This window comes from Varroa jacobsoni, unplaced genomic scaffold (genome assembly GCF_002532875.2).
Source record: "Varroa jacobsoni isolate VJ856 unplaced genomic scaffold, vjacob_1.0 contig03681, whole genome shotgun sequence".
Lineage (NCBI taxonomy): Eukaryota > Metazoa > Arthropoda > Arachnida > Mesostigmata > Varroidae > Varroa > Varroa jacobsoni.
This window is the reverse complement of record NW_019215068.1, coordinates 1-18740: the sequence shown is the minus strand read 5'-3', so window position 1 is coordinate 18740 and position 18740 is coordinate 1. Positions and strand designations below refer to the sequence as shown.

The window sequence follows — 18740 nt, the reverse complement described above, 5'->3', positions numbered from 1 at the left end:
TTCACCAATCTGTCATTGGGTATAAATAACAAATCATAGAATCTGCACTGAAATTGAACGAAATGTCTTTAGGAGACGCCGTAATCAATCGAGGGTTAACGCGTTAAGGTGTCCACTTACACTGCCCAGTTCAGCACATGTTGGGCGCGTGCACTTTCACCATGATGTTTGGCTTTAATGCATATTAGACACTGCATTCAACGCATACGCAGAAACAACATAGCATGCCAGAATTCTGTGAAGTGGTGCAACACGAGGAGCGCCACAAGCGACGGCAGATAGCTTGTGGATAAGGTATCTCAAGTAACGTCCCGATTGCCCACACAAGTAGAGCAGGTACGCTACATATTGCATCTACTTTTTGTACATGTGCCACCATTCGTGCGATAATTGGTTGATACCTATGCATATCCTTTTCTCTGACTTTACCACGACAGCGTTTGGCGCCTGTTTTCGTCGTAAGCGAAAACCAGCTACAATTTTGCGAATATCAAGGTATATGTAAAAACTGCACACGCTTCTCATATATATATATATATATGTATATATATGTATATACATATATATATATATATATATATATATATATTACTTAAACTGATATGGAGACAATACGATAATCGAGTCATGTGAAAAGGCAGGGATTCTTAAAGTATGCAGTCAATAAAGAAACCTGCACAACGGGTCGGCATTGAGGTCGATAGGCGCCGAATTCGAAGCAGACGATCATTTGCGGACTACCCTATTACTTGCAGCGTAGCAATGAAAGGGAAAAATAAAACATTCGCGGGAAAGAAGTCGGAGACCACCCAATCGAACACAGCGACAAATTGGTGCTAAATTTGTCGTTAGGTTCTTTGCTATCAAATTAATCGTCTCTTGTTGGTATCCGTCTTGTGAAAGATCCCTCAGGAACGAGTCCCTGTGCTGGATTGGGTAAGTCAACAGGCGAGTCATACCATCAAATCTAAGTGTTCCCAAAAGGTAGTCTAAAAGTGCTTCATAAATTGATGATCTTCTGCGCAGGAAATAAGTAATTGCATTTAAACATGTCATCATCTCATAAGGCTCGTAAAAAATTCAGCTTTGCGGGCTCGTATAAACGCAAGAATGACAATGCATTTGCCTTTCGTTGGCATTTAGAACTCGTTGTCAATTTCAACTGCTCTATCTCTAAGACAGGTATCTCAAAGAAAGCAATTTGTTAGTTTTACTCGAGGCTTCAAAATGCCTGAAAGGTTGCACGAGGTCGTTTAACAAGTCGACGTACAATCTGCTCTAAGCGCCGTCGGGCCTGGGTGACGCTTCGTGGCAACTGATATAACGTAGTTCTTGGTTTATGTTTATGAATTTACTCCAAATATTGTACAGCTTCCAAGAGCCTAATACAGTAAAAGAGTGTCTTAGTGAAGCCACGACCCGCTTTTCAGTACATTGACATTGAATCAATTTAGGTAAAATGTGAATATTCTGTCATACTTATGTAACAGGTCTAATCATTACTTTAGAATATTCATAAATGCCTAAAAATCTAACAACAGCGAACCTGCAAAATGTATGCAAGAGAATGCACTTTCTAGCCCTTCATATTTTATTGTCAGTTAAAACTACTCAGGCTCTTTAAAAATACTATGTCCGAGTATTATACTAGCGTTTTTAATATTCAATGTGTGGCGATATAGTTGTTTCTAATCCACTTATCCTATGTTTAGCACCGTACAATCTACATGGCAACCTTGCCGTCTTTTTAAGTCAACAAAAGATGGTACTTATGTTGTACCTAATGTATCGTCAGCTGATAGTAGAGGATACACTTAGTATCCAAGTTTTTTTTTACCTAAAATACAGGTAGTGTCATTGGCAGTAAGTGTGTATAGCCTGTGTTGGTGCCTATTTTTCCGGATACAAAAAATAGAGTGCTTCCAAAGTCTGTGCGTGCTTCAGCTAATTCATCCAGCGTTTGTCCTAACTATTTCATAGGCTCATTAAGACTACAGTAGAATGGGAAGAAACTGCCACAGTCTGGTGTCTGCACCCACGAGTAACATCACCCTGTACCACGCTTATTACCGTCGCATCCTCTTTCCATAATGGTTGTATCAATTACAGTGTCTTTGATTGCCTTCATCATTTTACGTACTATTTTGTAAACTCCGCCTGTAAGTAAAAGAGTGGATCTTGTCCTGCATGCAATTTCACTAAATAATTTAAGTAACGTCCCCCTACAATGGAAGCTGTAGGATTAACCGTTGTGGCTCTTGGGTTCGTATCTCCGTGCTTTGCCGAAGAAGGAATTTATTTTTTCTTCAGTGCTCTCCTGCCTTTCGATCTGAATACATTTTGATAACGTATCTCATCCTATTGAAATCTATTCGTGTTGGACTCATTTTTATTACTGCAGTGTTAACGCCTATTGCATAACAGCTTCGTTGCTCAGTTCAGAGGCGGAAAGATGCAACCAGAGCTAACATCAGCATCAATACAGCGCATTGAATACCTGCTTTCGTCCTGCAGTTGTCATACTTTCTCATATTTAAGTATATTCGTAATGCAAAATATTGTAACAGCCCAATATAAATACTAGTAAAGCGCCTCAAGTAATAGTTTCATATGTCAGAGAATCGTGACAAGAATACGAATTTCCTCCCTTCACGCTTCCAAGTTCTATGAAAGCAGTTACTGGCACGAAGATGATTGCCACCTGATCGATGATTTTTTCCCTCATGTTGAATTTTGAGTTACTATTCTGTATTTGCCTTTTTAAGTATTTCTCACTATGTGTATTACAGGTGGCTTCGCGGTGGTGGTGACTGCTGCTGTATTTCAAGGCATTTGCTGTTTTATGACCGCCTGGTGGATCTCAGATACCTTCGTTTCCTTTGGAACAACCTTTGGAACGAGGGCTGGAACTGGTTGGTTTTCATTATTCGCATCAGTGTCTTCAAAATCTTAGTTACACATCATACCTTATTGCATATACTACCAACCTCTTTTCTGATAGTAACAACGCAAAGACCGCTTTCATGGTAAACACGTCGAATTGTGGCTAAGTTTCGTCACTGACTGCCGGTGTTCAGTTGTGGCAGAAGCTCACAAATTGATCTCTGCTCGCACAGGTAAAATTCATTGGATATAAAATAGAAACTCCAGGTGAAAGGTTATTAACATAATGATAATAAAATAAATATTTAGAACGATATAATAATCAAGAACGAGAAAATAATTTAGCGTTGCATATATGACCCTTGAGTGTTTTTCCTTGTTACTAAAATTAACCAGTATACACCTGGAACAATGTATATCTTTATTATTTTTTACCTGGAGGCTTCGCATATATGTCTAAATAATGGTTTCGATGCAGATAAATAGATTAAGCATTTGATGTCCTTTTAGATCGAAAAGTCAGGTTTTTAATCTGTTATGTAGAAGACGCTCAATTTTTAACTTATAAGGCATGTATTTCAACAAACAGGGAAGACCTGGCAATTTAATTAGCGTGATTTGGTTGACGGCTACTTTAAGAAGCCAATTTCGCTAGATGACTACGCATTTTTGTCTCAGATGCAGCTCTTCTGCTTCCACCAGAACTACTCATAAAAAATGTAAATCACTTGGAGTGTATAGGTATGCAAGCCTTCCTTGTGACACACATTTTGATAAAGCCGACTGGGCACTTTTCAAGTTAAGAAATTATCGAACTACACCAAAATTTTTCGACATAATTTGGACTACTTTCGGGCGCACCGATATAACTACCTAATAAGCCAAATACGAACAATGTTCAGTTTGGTGCGACTTCGTTAAAAATAGATCACATGTCAATATAGGGGTATCAACATTAGAAAAACTCAAACATAACACAAAAAAATCGTAGGACATGTGACTTATTGACAATACTATTGCACAAGATATGATCGCCAGTCGTATAAGTGGAAAAAACACATTCATAGTATGACATACCGTAAATAGGCTCGTGTGTGTTTGATTAGGAGTTTGCTTGGAGTACCTAAAGTTTGCAAGCATGCACAGAGCCATCGAAGGAGCTTAGATTGGTCAAGTTACCATTTCGATCAAATCGTGGGCTTGGGTATGATTCCATCAAAAATAACCATGTTTCATATAAAATGCATTTTGTTCCCGCTTAATTAAATTCATAAGTAGTACTTTGATATACATAGTATGGTAAGTAGACAAAGCAACGCAAGTACCTTTATCTAACTGAAAGCCTTTTAGGAGAGCCCTCTAGGAGTAGCTTTTAATGGCGGTCGATATTGTGTCGGATGATAACTGCAACCTTTTTTAAAACCAAATTCAAGAAGATTCCTTAACATTTGAATTACTGTCGTATTGCTGAGGAAATGGGCTGTAAGTATCGTTGTTATTCTCATATTGCTCTTACGTTCTTCTTTTGTTGTACACGAGGCAATGATGATCTTCAGCAAGTCACTCATTTTTACTTCGCCGATTCTATCACCCTTGATAACAGTAAATTTATTTCTGATTATTTATCTACTTGCTGCGCAACATTTGTGAGTATAAAACACTCAGTGTAAAGTAGGTTGGTGCAAAGCCGCATATATATGTCACCTGCTCCAGTGGTAGATAACAACACATGTGCGTTGTAATTCAAATACAAGTAGTCAAATCGTTCCACTGGTTTTTGCTTCTAGGAAATAGGCTAACCGCTGCCACCGTTGGCATTGGTGTGTTGGCTTTGGCAGTCGGTTGCTGGCATTTAGCAAAACAGCGTTGGATGAAAGACTTGACCGAAGGGAAGGTTGCGGGGCAACGCTCATCTGAACCTGTGGCGAGCTCGACGAAGACTACTACAATGGACAAATCTGGCAGGCACAGCGACTCAAATAACAACAACGACACTTCTAGTAATGGCAAAAGCTGCAGCAACAAACATTTGTCAGACCTGCGTAGAGAAGAAAAAGTGAGTTTAACTATGGTCGTCGTCATGGTTGCTCGGTAGTAACGCATTTGTCTACTAAACTTACGAATATCTGGAGTATTCTGAATTCAAAATCATATTTTAAAAAATTTTGCCTTGTATCAACGGCAATTCCTATGTATGCACGTCTACAACGTGTAGTTTGCTTACGTATGGGCTCAGTTTACTAAGACCACCTTGCTAGTCTTCAATATCAGCTGACAGACGCAGCATTATCATCTTCGTTTGGGTCGGCGATTATCGTGTCAGCCTTATTGACAAACACAATGCATATGTCAATTAGGCTTAGATAAGACTCGCGGGAAATCAGTCCGAACTCGGCAAAAGTAACTGGCGCCGCTGTTAAAAATAGGACTTTAAACCTTTTAATGCGCTATTCTCTATGTCACATCTACTTTTTTTAAACTATAACGAAGGTTAGAGAATAGCGACTGCTTTATATTCTTTTTTTTTTTTTAATTTATTAGAAAACACCACAAACAATAAAAGCAAAAAAAAAGCCCGAAGCTTGTTTTATGAGTTTGTCGCACAGTTTTTGATGTTGACAATTATTGTGTCTTATTTTTTTGATAACTCCTGGCTGCATCATTTAAACAATATGATATGTGGTAATTTTCTCATTTCTGGGCTGTCCTTTCTACTGTATGAACTGCATTTTTAGAATGATGATAGCCAAATGCAAAACCGTCCGCAAAAGCATTGCAGAAATCGTCAGGGTCGTGGCCTAAAATCAAGTCGCCAGTCTCGAAAATCTACCAATTCCAACCCGGGAATCAAAAAAAACAATAGCGTGCCGAACTCACCTCACAAACCAACCCCTTCTATCAACGGAAAGGTACCTGCACGTAAGGCCCATCTTTTTTATGCGGGATACCGATATACTGATATACTGCACAGTCAGGACCCGACTCACCAATTCTTGACCCTCGATATTACTAATATTAGTATTGTGTGCGATTTAAATTGTTTATTACAGGGTCATTCCTTGGTCTGTGCAAAGGTCATGAAAGCAGGCAAGTGTTGCCTTGGACAACCTGACTGCCTCAATACAATAGTTAATAAAGGGCGAAAAGGCCGTAAAGACGGCAAAGATAACATTTGTCACCGGGATAAAGTCGAAAACTCCTCTTCGGTCTTAATTAGGTGTTCTGATGAGTCGGAAGATGAAAAATTAGTAACCGATGTCGACTCCTATTCCGCGAATGATCTTCAAAACGAGCATAGCTACTTAATCGTGTCTGGGTGTGTAATCTATTCAACTTGTCGCTGAAGTTCTCAGCTTATTATGCTGGAAAGCAACTATAGACTAACAAATTCCAAAGCGTTTGTTTTATCTCATCTTTATTGTTTACCATCGTTATTGTTATTACCTATCTTCGTTGTAAACGTCTGTAGTCACTTTTTAACGTAAACAAAACGCAGAAAAGTAGAGAGGTTGACGAAAATCGCAACGAGGTACATGCCGATTGGGCAAGTTGTATATCCGGCTATTTAATTCCGATAGTATGGAAGTTTGTAACGAAGAAGGCCTAGAAAACAAGTACACCGAATGGTTACTGGAACGTTTATAATGGTTAAAAAACTACTTATCGAGGTTAGTTTATTAACAATGACTAGCGTATCCATTCATTGAAGTGCAATTACAATATTAAAGTCCGTTGTCATCTGCAGTTATCACCCGTGTCAACTGCGTATATGAACGTATGTTCAACTATTCTAAAAAAAAAAAATTGATACACTGACCGAGGCCACCAAAAAAAGGTACACGACTAAGAGTAAATGTCTAAAATCAGAACATGCCAAGGCAAAATGGCTATAATGTCATGTTTACTTCCGAAATATGGTAGGCTAAATCACTTACTAATCAGAAACTTATACCTAAAAATACTTCTGAGAGCAACTGAGCGACGATTAACTGCTAGACTCCGAAGCAATTAGTGATGCTCTCACGTTAAAGCAAAAGACTTATCTTAGACTAACACGTGACATGCGGTGTTATCACTGTGTAGTTAGTCCATTATATACTCTTCACTGGTTTAGCAATGCTTTATTCTTTCTAGCAGCTTTGGTAGGAGGTTAACGCATACGCAATGGCCGTTTTTGTCTTGCATCAGGGTTTTTTAAATTTCGTTCTTTAATGGTCGTTGGTTTCCACTGGAATGCGTTAGAAAGCGACAAACCTATTTCTCTTGTGTAAGTCACAAAATTTTACTATCATTTCGGACTTCAAAGATGGGTATGCAAGGCGATGAACAACTGTGTTTTCATCTTATATTCGTTATATATATTTGTTCTGTGTTCAGTGAAAACTTTGGAGAGGTAGGATACGTACGCTAATTTAAAATTTATCTAATTCTATAAACGAATCCTCCAAAATGATGTACTAATAATGGGTTGTAAAATTAACTGGATAATGCATTTTCATTTCGAGGGTCATAAAAATGTCATTTGCTTCAGAATGTATTGGCTTTAAGATCATTTTTAATCGCACTCAAGGCTTGTAAATTTCAGAGGGTTTGAATTTTGTACGATACGACTAACCATCTGATGATGAGAAAGAATTTTTTCGCAAATTTGTTAACAGGAATGATGTTTGTGAAAATGAAGCGGTCGAGTTAGTAACTGAAAATGTTGTTAATGCGTCCGAAAATGCGAGCTGTTGTATCTCAAAAAACAACGGGAGCAAAGAAGATCTCGATAATAATTGTTGTACGAACAACAAAGAGACTGGCAGCGGTGAGAACGATGGTATTGTTATGGTTGTCGATAACGACAACGACGCACAGGTAGAGGAAGAAGAGGATGACGACGACGATGATGAGGGTGCCGGCGACGATGACATCGATTTTCCATCACTTTACGGTATTACCTTCCAGAATAGGGTCGAAGAGGAAGAAGAAGATGGAGACGATGATGCCGACGACGACGACGCGATCGATGACGACGAAATGACAAACAACGATCATGGTAATGTCGATGGGTCAAGCGTTCACCTTATTGGGACTAGATCATCAGCCACTGTAATTACGAATCCCATGCAGATGTTATCCTTCAAGGAAAGCGACCCCTCCGTTATTTTTTCCGGTGCCAGAGCATCCTTAGCGACTCCGGGAATTCCAGACAGCTTCGCGTATCCGATGTATCTTCGGCCCGACATACTTGATCTACTCAATGAGCGAGCCAAACACAGCCCGTAGGTACCTTGCGACAGCCCGGCGGCGTTTTTTTGCCTGACCAACGCACCAGGAAAGTTGTCGCCACTATGAAATTTGACTTGCCCGTTGTAAAAGTCAAAAAAGTTGTCACTAATTTAAAAGCTTAAAGTTCTATCCTTTGGATGTGCGAATTTCTTTCTGTCTCCTTATTTAGACTATGAAGTTTAATATTTTATGTAAAAAATGTGAAGCTGCCTCTAAGCTTTCTTGTGTTTTGGGGTAATATTGCTTTTACGTATGCTTCATTAAGAGCTAGTCTAAAGATCTGTCGCGCGGTTACAAGTAAAGCGAAATTCTGGAGTTGAAATCAGTTTCGCTTGGGCTGCTAGAAGAAAAATACAGAAAAACGATATATATCCTTAGTCTTAAGAATCCGTTCAGATTCGCGATTGTGTTTACTGGCTATTAAGGATGTCGCGTTTGATATTCTTTAGAAATATTGATTGTCGTATGTATGTTGAGACTAACTAACAGGCGAATGCAGTCGCGGCCGAGTGTACATATAATTACTGTATAACATTTTCTTCTGTTGCTTTCAAACATGCCCTCATCTGACCTTCACAACCTACGCAGTCCATCGCAGGATCCTTGGTGTGTGCGCAGTCCCGTGTTTCAGAGTAGGCTACGTACCTTCGTGGGTGAATCTTTACTCGGTAAAGAATCAAAATGGCGACGCCTACATTAAAATTTATATTTATAATTGGCAGTTTCTGCGAAGGCACAACTTATAAAAATAGGAGTTTGCTATATAAGGAGCGGCTGGAGCTTTTTTTATATTTTCTATAAATTCCTCCGAACGCGGTTTTTTATGCAATATAGATTATAAAGTATTATTGATATAAGTTCGCAACTTAAATTAAAAATGAGTATGAATTTATTGTTAAATTACGTTTAAGCAGTATGGGAATATCGTAATAACACTCTCTACCTATAGTATTAGAAGTAGTCCCTATTGTAGCGCAAACCTTGACCCTGAGGCTGAGATCTTTCTAGAAAAAAACAAATTTTTCAGTTAATTATCGATGAAAAACATGTCAATAGTTCACTCGGCTTTTTTATTTACCATATCACTAGAAACTTTTTTAGAGCATTGTTTCTAATCGATTGACAGTTTTCACGTTCCGATTGTACTTATTTTATAGTCCGACGCATTTACGCACACAAGCAATTTGGCTTTCCTTGTCTATGTTATGCGGCAGTTGAAATTCCTTACCCGAATCTAATTTCGATTTCTTGGCTGTTTTCTTTATACTGAATGGATCTTATAATTAGACGCTTCCGTATGTGAGCTGGGCGCGTGCATATTCGTCAACGTTATGACAAACGGTTTAACGGAGCCCCCACCATCATTTCTGTACGAAGAGGGACATCATCTCAGCGCTAATCACGCCAACAGTGCTCTCAGCTATAATAGCATCACCAGTGCGGGTGCGAGTATTAGTTGCAACAATCGGCCAAAGTCTGCGCATCCAGCTCTCTTTACTGACAATGCTAGAAGCACAGGAGCTACACTCACCTATAAAGGCAGTAACAACAGTAACAGCAACAGCAGTACTTCTCCAGGGTGGTACGTTCAATTCATAGTGGGTAAAACCTAATAATAATTTCTGTTGTTAGATCTAACCTATTAAGTTACATAAAACATACTCGTCACAGTATCCTTTTGTCTTCAATAAATGAGGCAACATTTGCGAATCAGATATTTATTGCGCCGACACTGGTTAAAATTGATGTATTGTACATATGGGCACCAACGCCGCGGATAATAAGACTTCCAGTGCTGTATTGACTAAAGTCTAATAAACTTATATATGCAAAAATGATTTTCTAATAATCGGAGACGAAACGTTTTGTTGTTACAATTTGCGTTATGATTTGCACCCATTAGCTGCATACGTACTCGCCTCGTTCTACTGCCCGTACTTAAACAAACTATATTTACAACAATCTACTTTTGATGTTTTGATTAACGTCGGCCACTTTGCGGCTCATGATGTACAATAATAAATTTACCATGAAACTTTCATATTTCTCAAATGAGGCTGAATATTATTATGGACTTATTTACGCGAGCTTTATTTCAGCTAGGCTATTTTAGTTAAATTCAAATGAAGTGTTTTACCTTGAGATGACCTCAAAATGTGTGTCTCATAAACAACATAATTATTTTTATGTTTGTTTTTGTGGATCTGCACAAAACTCATCTTGGGTCTCTAAGACTAGACTTGCCGTGTTTAGAGTCTTCATTTTGAAGAGATCTTCTTTAAAACATTTGAGGCAACATTATAGTACGTTTGTTTGCTATAAAAAATTGGGGGGTAGGGTAATGGCCGACCATCACTTCCATCTGAAGTTGGCAATCAACAGTCAATTGTAAACACTCGATTTAAAACGTAGACCGTTCAGTTCAGCCGAATTGGCTAGACTAGATGAAAAGCACCTATGAGTGCCATCTCTAAGGCATTTTCTTGCAAACAGGTGAAGACCACACAAACGGCTGTTATAGCAAGCAGCAGGAAGTCACACCGCGCGGAACTGCAATTCTTAACCGACGAAAGCTAAATTAAACTTGGTTGATAATAACTTGTACTTTTGGAACATACTTCTAGAATACAACTTAATCAACTCGAGTTTCTGACGTCTTGTATCTCACATCGACGACGTGATTACTACTGGAGCAAAGATCAACAACTGCACTTGACTTAGTTTTACCAAGCGTCAGTGCACACCTTCTGAACAGCAACTAGACAACCTGGCCACTTAACGTAAGTTACGCTGGACGGCACGAATTTACTTCTGCTGTCCCATGTGTCAAGTAAACTTTTCCTTTTGTCACAAGTGTTTTTTTCACCGTGCACGATCTCAAACTGAAAACGGCACCTTGGGCTGAACCAAAAGAGCGATTCATCAACACATTATTGGAGAATTAAAAGCCTGGTACTAAAATAGGACTCGTTCTGTAGCCGTTAAAATATGCATGAGCAGATCCTAAAAATACGAGCTCTGCTCAAAACTAAACTTGAGAAATCACTACATAGTGCTCAAACTGATGTATCTGCTGACGCATCGAGATAATTATGTAACCAGGTAATTCATTGAAGACTTAAACAGCTGGGATTCTCATACAGGCCAGCCACTGCGATAATTTTTACATTTGTAGCATTCACTTCACATGGGGCTCTGCCGGCTTCAATTAGTGGTTAACAAGCCGCTGCATGATCTGCAACCAGGAGGGCGTCAATTGTGGAAAAGGAGAAGAGCTTCAAAGTTTGCTTCATGTTGGAATTATTGGTCTCACGCGCGTCTGAGGCGAGCAAATTGTTCCCAAGGCGATATGGCAGAAAAATCACGACATTGTTATTTAGATCGAAATTCCGATTATCGGGATGGGCCTAGATAACACCTATTTCACCGCCGCTGATTTGAAAAGGCTCATTGATATGATTGGGCGACGGACGTTCTTGGCCTGAAGGCATAGCTCATCGACCTTAAGACTCGGACGCCACCAAAAATATTTGCGCGTAAAATTGTCCAAGTTTGCCTTGAACCCGTGTACCCTAATCAGGACCGAGATTTCAGATGTATTGGGTTGATATCTCAAACAACAAAGAAGACGGGTTAACGTACGGACTATTCTGTTCGTTTAGTTCAAGGAAACATGAGGATGTCATACAGATGAAAAGATGACGAGGTGCGCAGACATTATCAACGCATGAGGACAAAACACACTCATGACAGCATCAGCCAACCGAGAATCTACAACAGCATCCTCCAGCTTTTGAAGTTCATTACAAAGATTCTTCGCCTACCCATCATGTAAGTCTAGCGCCATGCTGATGCTTTCAACGGGAACCGGAGGGCTCGCAAAAAACCGGCTGACCCACAACCTTCTAAAGAAGCTCGCTTAGATAGTAGCGTGTGTCCCCTCTACAGTACCTGCGATTCTTTTATGTTTTTTTAATACTCACTTAGCAGCTAAATGTCATGTTTTTATCCTCTAAATGCACTCACAAGTAGTCAATATTTAAATAGTCAAATCATAGCTCGGATCGGAGTCGCGGAGGTGATCTGTAGTGATCGCTAAACTATTTTTTGTTGGGATCGTGATCCAGGGACAGGCGTCTCTGGTTGGTATGGCAGTTAGAATTCTCGTCAAAAGACCTCTCAAAAAATTTGTTATTTTAAAATTGACCTATAAGTCAAAATGGTTGATGTAATGCTCCCATAGTGATTATTTCAAGATTGTATTTACGAATGCAGGTACGTCAGAAAAATGATACACGAGAAGTATCTTTACCTGTATCATTCTAACATGCGATAACAAAGCGATGTATTTAGCCTATTTTAGCCATTATATTTTAATATTAAAGCAGTGTTGTTTGGAATTTTTGTAATGGTGTTTTTCAACAAATACATATTCTATTGGCTCTCGCAGATGAGATTTTGCTAAACTTAGTTTGATCACTTGCTTAAGTATAATCAATGCTGAATCAATGCTATAGAAGTGTTCAAATTAGTTTTGAGTTGAATGGTTGGGCAAAATGATCTAGATCACAAATGTCCTGATAACAATAAGAGAACCGTTTCCTTGGCTTAGACTTTTAAAGTGCCCAGTAGTTAAAAAAATATGTAAAAAATACCATGTATGGTACAAATGATACAAAGATAACCTCACACATAAGGTTCATAAATTACACTTAACCTAACACTATTTTTTTTCTAAACGTATGGTACGACTTCAGTATCATTCCCCGTGATGGTGTAGTTGGAAACGTATTTGTATACTAAACCTGAATGATACATAGTGATCTAGGGCCTTGAATACTTCGTTTCGTGCTCGGAGCCAGCCGTCTGATAGAATACCTAACAGCGAAAAAAAAACTGTAGTTTTAGAACCATGCGCTTGAACCTGAATATGAATTTAGCCTCAATAATAGGTTCGAATTTCGTTAAGCGTGTATCCTATCACGAACTAGCAGAATCCGAATAGTCTTTCAAAAAAAAACTCAAAATCGTCAAACCTATAAATCTGAAAACGTATGCAATTCAAATAGAGCATATGTGCGTTTCATGAAAAACACGAGCTGATATTATGCAGCAGTGAAAATTACGCATGTAGAAATCCGTTATAATATGGAGCCCAGCAGAGGATTTACTTTGTCTACTAGCAGAATCAATCATGTTCCTATACCAGACTTTATCCTTGGCTTCATGATTCTATTTATTTATAAGAAGCCTCTCTGGCTAACATCCACGCGCTCGTAAGAATAAGCCATTGCTCCTAAGTACTTCCGTGCTTCTGCAATAATGATCTCCATCTGCATAACGATGGGGAGAATTTCAGCACAAATAACGTCAGGTCGCTATCCTGAATCGTCTGCATATGTAGTCAATGAACGATTTTATTGAATAAAGCCTTTGGTTCAGCGCATATGACGTAATTTCTTTACCATACGGGGAATATTGGATCAACACCTTTTATAGGCTGACAAAGAAGAATCTACTGCAATCCAATAAGTTTTAAGTGGGTAATTTGCTCTAATAATGCATGATCCTGCGATGCATTTACTACGATTTTCCTAAGCTTTTGGTTGATAATGACTTTATGCTAATAAAAAGAGACGAATACGGTTTTTCGACATGAGTCAAACAGTAGAATGATAACGATTGATAGAACAGTCCATTTTGATGAAAATTATTGGCGTTTTCAGTGTACACGACGCTTATACCTTTGGAGTTTCCAAATATTTACTTTAAACAATAAGCGCAATGTGCCCAAATATACATAATACCATTTGTATGCGGATAATTAAAAAAATATACGATTATTCTTTTTGGACGGTTTTTTTTATTCTTATAGTCACAGCTGTTAGGGACTTCGACGCAATAATGGTCGCAAACGTAAATTTCGATATCCATATTAGATCTGCAGGGCTCATATTAAACACCATATGTCCATTTTACCATAAGGAAAAAGAATTGTGCGCTAAACTTTGCAACAGTATAGTTTTCCCGAAATATTTATTTTGCTGTGAAGTTTGGCATACCTATCTAACGAGACGCACAAAAAGAGCTAAGGCCGCTCAAGCAAAATTTACTGCTGGAATCTCCTTAAAATGTGATATTAGCTGGGAAGTATTGAGATGAATATTGAAATTCGAAGTACAGATAGCTTGTGATACCCAACGAACACTAGGCAATGATGTCGGTCATTATTTTCATATAAATGAAAATAAATTGCAAGGCAGGCTAAATAAAATCGGGTCTTCCTTTTTACGCGTTGCTAGATAACCCTAATTTTATTTACTAAACCCTGCGGCAGCAACGTCTGCACACGATCATCTGTTTTGGAATCAACTGCTTCCGATGCAATCAACTAGCTTCAAGTAAGGGATAGTGTTAGCTATAGCTATAAAAGGAAGTTGTTTGGTCGAAACCGGTCGTATACTTGAGAAATTTTACCGCAGTTCTAATGCGAACTCTGTGAAATGCCGACTGCGTGCCCGTGTATGTATAAAAGAAGCCTGCTTCGATTAGCTATGAACAACTGTGTGGTTGCAACTGGTTTTATGTTACAGGAATGGGCATGGAGGCTGTCCTAGTAGCGCGCTGTGGCTAAAGCTAAACCGATCAACTGTCATTATCGCTGTTGAGGTTGCATGGGCACGATCAAATCATTCCACGATGCAACAGAGCTGCCCGAAGGGGCAACTACAATTTAAATAATAAACACTATTGCACCTCTGGCTTCCCTGAAAATTTTACTAACAGTGGCAAAGATCGAATTTTAGATTCTGTTCACTTTCAGTGGAGATTGCTTTGAAAGAGTTTTATGTCCCTGTGGTAAATATATCGAATACTCTGAAAAACAGGTCAAACAAAATACGATGGAAGCCACTGAATTGATGTTATTCCGTGATGATCTTAACTCAAATTAAATTTGCTGTTTATTATCAACTAATATAGTTAGTTATAACTAGGTACAGATTGGGTTTCTTAGATTACAGTCTGCCTCACTACACATGCTTTGTAAAATACATTTTAAATGTTATTGTCTACGATCATTTCATCTTATGTAGGGATATACAAGCAAATATGATGCAAGTGGCTGTCTAAGGTAACCAGCTCTTCTAACCAGCTCTTCTAAGGAATGAAAAGGTGATTGACCACCTCATTTACGCATTGCTTAGCAAAAAAAACGGACTCAGTTCTGTTTTTTCTGTTGTCTTTGGGTCGTTTCGGTTGGCTTCAAAAGGAAATAAATTGAAAAATAAATATGTATTTCTTTTGTTAAAACTACATATCTTCCAGGAGTGCATTCACGAACAGGCCTACATCGCGACCTGGGGCATTCAGCGACTCAGTCCCGACCGGTGGCTCCCACACTCCCCAAATGGTTTTCACCCCTCAACAAAAGTTAAGATCATCGACACGCGTTGAACGTCCTCAGTCAGGTCCAGCTCGGTCCATCACAAAACAGGTACATGGTACGCACTGCGCGATTTCTAAGTGTTTTATTAGATAGTTTTGTGCCCTAGCTTGCTTTATAAGTGGAAATTATTGATCATTAATAGGGTCTAAGAGCAATATCTTTAGAAATTGTATGGTTTACATTCTGACGCAGAAGTCGTTCTCGTTGACTGTGCTATTATTACAGGTGTCCCCTATCGATGAACTAACCGAGCTGTTTTCGCGTAGCAGTGTTCGGACAGCTCCTGGTGGCATGACCATGGCGCCAAACCCAGGTAACCCGCAGGCTGGTACACTGGGTGCCCTCAACCAGAATGTATTGTACGCTGCGAGTGGAATGAACAACGTAGCCAGTCTCACCCATGGCAGTCGCGCATCGACGCCTTCATTTGGCCATTCTCCTTATCCACTTGGTACGGCAAGCGCAAACGGCGCAGCCAACGGCATCAAGACGACACACCACCAACATCAGCCCCCGCAGCAGCAGCAGCAGCAACAGCAACAAAACCAGTACCCATTGTGAGTGCAAGTGTGCGTATGTGTGTGTGTATGTGTGCATGTGCTTGCCAGCTTTAAAATGTATGACCTTTTGGTTCTTCGAAGGTTTACAATATGCGTCCTTGATATTCGAATACGCCAAAAGTAGAAAACTGTTCCTTTCTATCGAAAGGACATGACTATTAATCGTATGCTTACGTGAACTTGTTTTCATACAGTCTGAACTACTTTAGGAAGACATCTGCTTGCGAATATTATCTTAAGCACATACTTATACTACACACATTTAGTTGGAAATGTTGAAGTATTTAAATTAACTCCAACGTTCTATTATATAAATTTACGGGCTTCTTGTGTTACCGACGCCGCCATAACCGGCTGTCGCCAGTTTTAGTTGCTTTATTCTATAATTGTTCTTATATAGCGGTATTAAACTTATGGACTTACGCTGAAATGTTTGCACTTATATGTAAAATCTTAAGTGTTTCATTCGGTGAGTCAACTTAAGATAAGAGAATCCGTTGCCACTAAAAAAATATTTTTCATCTTTTAGTAATTATAAAGTGCTAATAAGTTCGTGCTATTTGTGAGAATGCTTTTTATTGTAAAAATTGCTGAACACGTCGACGCTTTATGATCTATATAACACCGAAAAAGATATCGGTAATGATGGAGTTATTTCCTAATACATACACATTTCTGGAAAATTTAAGTGTTAAGAAATGCGCGATTTGTTTAGAGCTTGCAGCAAGCTTCGAATACATTAGGAAGGGTTGAGTACATTAGCGATGGACAATAGAAGGCCTGCATAGCTCAGGGATGATATGAAGGCCTCCATAGATTGAACTGAAACCTTTTCCTATATTTGTTCTGTTCTTTATATAGATACAGATAAATTTACATAGATATACACATATATGTGGTTGTATGGCGTCCCCGACAAATATACATGCGTTTGAGGCGAGTTTTTTTCCACAAAATTCTATCATAGAGATGGGCATAGCTTTGAACGTTGTTAGCATCCTTGTTCATCGTCTCTTCAATACAGCAGTTCTTTGTTTAGTTTATTCGGCCCGAACTGGCAGCTGATGACGAAAATCAATTCGTTGTCTAAACGAATTTTCATTTCTCGCTTGGTCGGCTTTTCTGCAAACCAACCTTACTTCACTCCCGTTTATTTCTAGGACATACCTGAACTGATAGAAAGAACAAGAAAGACAGATGTGGAAAGCATTCAGGAAGGAGAACATATGGCAAACCAGAAAATATCATTGAGATTTCTACTATCTGTCCTGCTTAATTTTTCAATCACTTTAGTCGATATTTTTGCTAGCTTAAATGGCTGTGCACTAGTGCATGTACGAACTTGTTTGTTTTGTTTTTTTTATTATTGTCGTTGTCCTTTAACATTGTTAAGTATGTGGTATGTATTTTAGCTTTGTGTACGGTGTAATTATGTGGATGACTTCCAGTCTACGGAACAGTCCTGCCGAAGCGAATTCAATACTATCGTCATCCGCTGGAAACAGGCTAGGAGCTCATCTCGACGTTCTAGCTTTCCCCACTCCGAGTCCGAATGGCTCGAATCAGTACAGCAGTAATGCACAGCAGTCGAGCTTTTCGGGCTCCCCTCAGCAGCTCGGTGGCTTCAGCTGGCAGCTTGGTGGACCCTACTCACACCAACAGCAACTCCAGCAACAATCGCAGCAGCAGCACAATAAACCGTATTCGTTTAGGACGAACCTTTCCCCGTACGCCAGGTACGCAGTCCACTAAGTACCAACACATAAAAAGCCTCAAGGGCGAAAAAACGTTCTATGTGGTAGCCAAAAGATGTCTGTAGGTTCAAAGATAGCTCTAGGCCAGCGATATAATAATTAGCCATATATGGCTAGAAAATTATGAGCGATTAGAAATGCGATAATAATGGATTGTAGATAAGACAGGACGACGGTTAACATTTTGGATCTCGTTTCTCGTTGTCTAGCACACGCACTGCGGCCGCACGATGTCATACAATTATATGATGTTCATTTTCATAATGAATGAATAAGATTTACACAACTACTTGAGTGATAACAATAAATAAAATGAAGTGAAAGAGAATAGACAAGCAAGACGAGAAGCTGTAGAACATGTAGGAAAACCTAAAAAGTCATTGTAGAAATGTACATTACGGTTGCTTCCTATAATGTTAATACTTAAGTACATACCTACCAGTCCTTACATCGGCTATAAAAAGTAAGTGTTCGAGGAGTCATTAGTTCTAATACTAGCAATTATCATCGCGTTCGTAGATACTGTCGGATTGAACGATAGTCCTCGAGTTGTTATTTTAGAGTAGTATAAAATTATTCATTTTTGGCTTTGTCTGTAGAGACGGGATCTACAAAACGTATCAGGCTGGCGATACTGCCTGCAACACGACAATTTATGATCCCGTTACTCTCTGTATCGTCAAATTTCAGTCTAAGGTGCGGGAAAGTAATTGCCACACTATCAGCTCAATCAACTTAATCAGGAAAAACTTCATCCTGTAATTATAATAGTTATTAAGCGCATCATCTCGCTAACGACCTAGTACGCATGATTAACGCGTG

General features: G+C 39.0%; 1 protein-coding gene across 3 annotated transcripts; it reads left to right on the top strand.

Moving 5' to 3' along the window:
- Nucleotides 1-378: 378 nt before the first annotated feature.
- Nucleotides 379-18734, top strand: LOC111272887 (uncharacterized). 3 transcript variants are annotated; one of them, XM_022854537.2, is made up of 12 exons: nucleotides 379-495; nucleotides 2790-2912; nucleotides 4671-4939; nucleotides 5619-5792; nucleotides 5934-6199; nucleotides 7542-8150; nucleotides 8746-8825; nucleotides 9445-9739; nucleotides 15484-15652; nucleotides 15830-16161; nucleotides 17613-17900; nucleotides 18518-18734. In XM_022854537.2, exons 2-12 carry the CDS (start codon nucleotides 2843-2845, stop codon nucleotides 18678-18680), a joined length of 2715 nt encoding a protein of 904 aa, XP_022710272.1. In that variant the 5' UTR covers nucleotides 379-495; nucleotides 2790-2842; the 3' UTR covers nucleotides 18681-18734. The 3 variants fall into 3 exon arrangements, with proteins under 3 accessions (XP_022710272.1, XP_086829549.1, XP_086829550.1); XM_086973423.1 differs by lacking the exon at nucleotides 379-495 and adding an exon at nucleotides 732-936; XM_086973424.1 differs by lacking the exons at nucleotides 379-495; nucleotides 2790-2912 and adding an exon at nucleotides 2981-3116.
- The last annotated feature ends 6 nt before the right edge of the window (nucleotides 18735-18740 follow it).

Coding starts and splice junctions, on each gene's coding strand:
- LOC111272887 (XM_022854537.2), top strand. CDS start 2,843: ATGACCGCCTGGTGGATCTCAGATACCTTCGTTTCCTTTGGAACAACC. Junction 2,913..4,670: donor TGGAACGAGGGCTGGAACTG/GTTGGTTTTCAT, acceptor TTTTGCTTCTAG/GAAATAGGCTAACCGCTGCC. Junction 17,901..18,517: donor AACCTTTCCCCGTACGCCAG/GTACGCAGTCCA, acceptor CTTTGTCTGTAG/AGACGGGATCTACAAAACGT.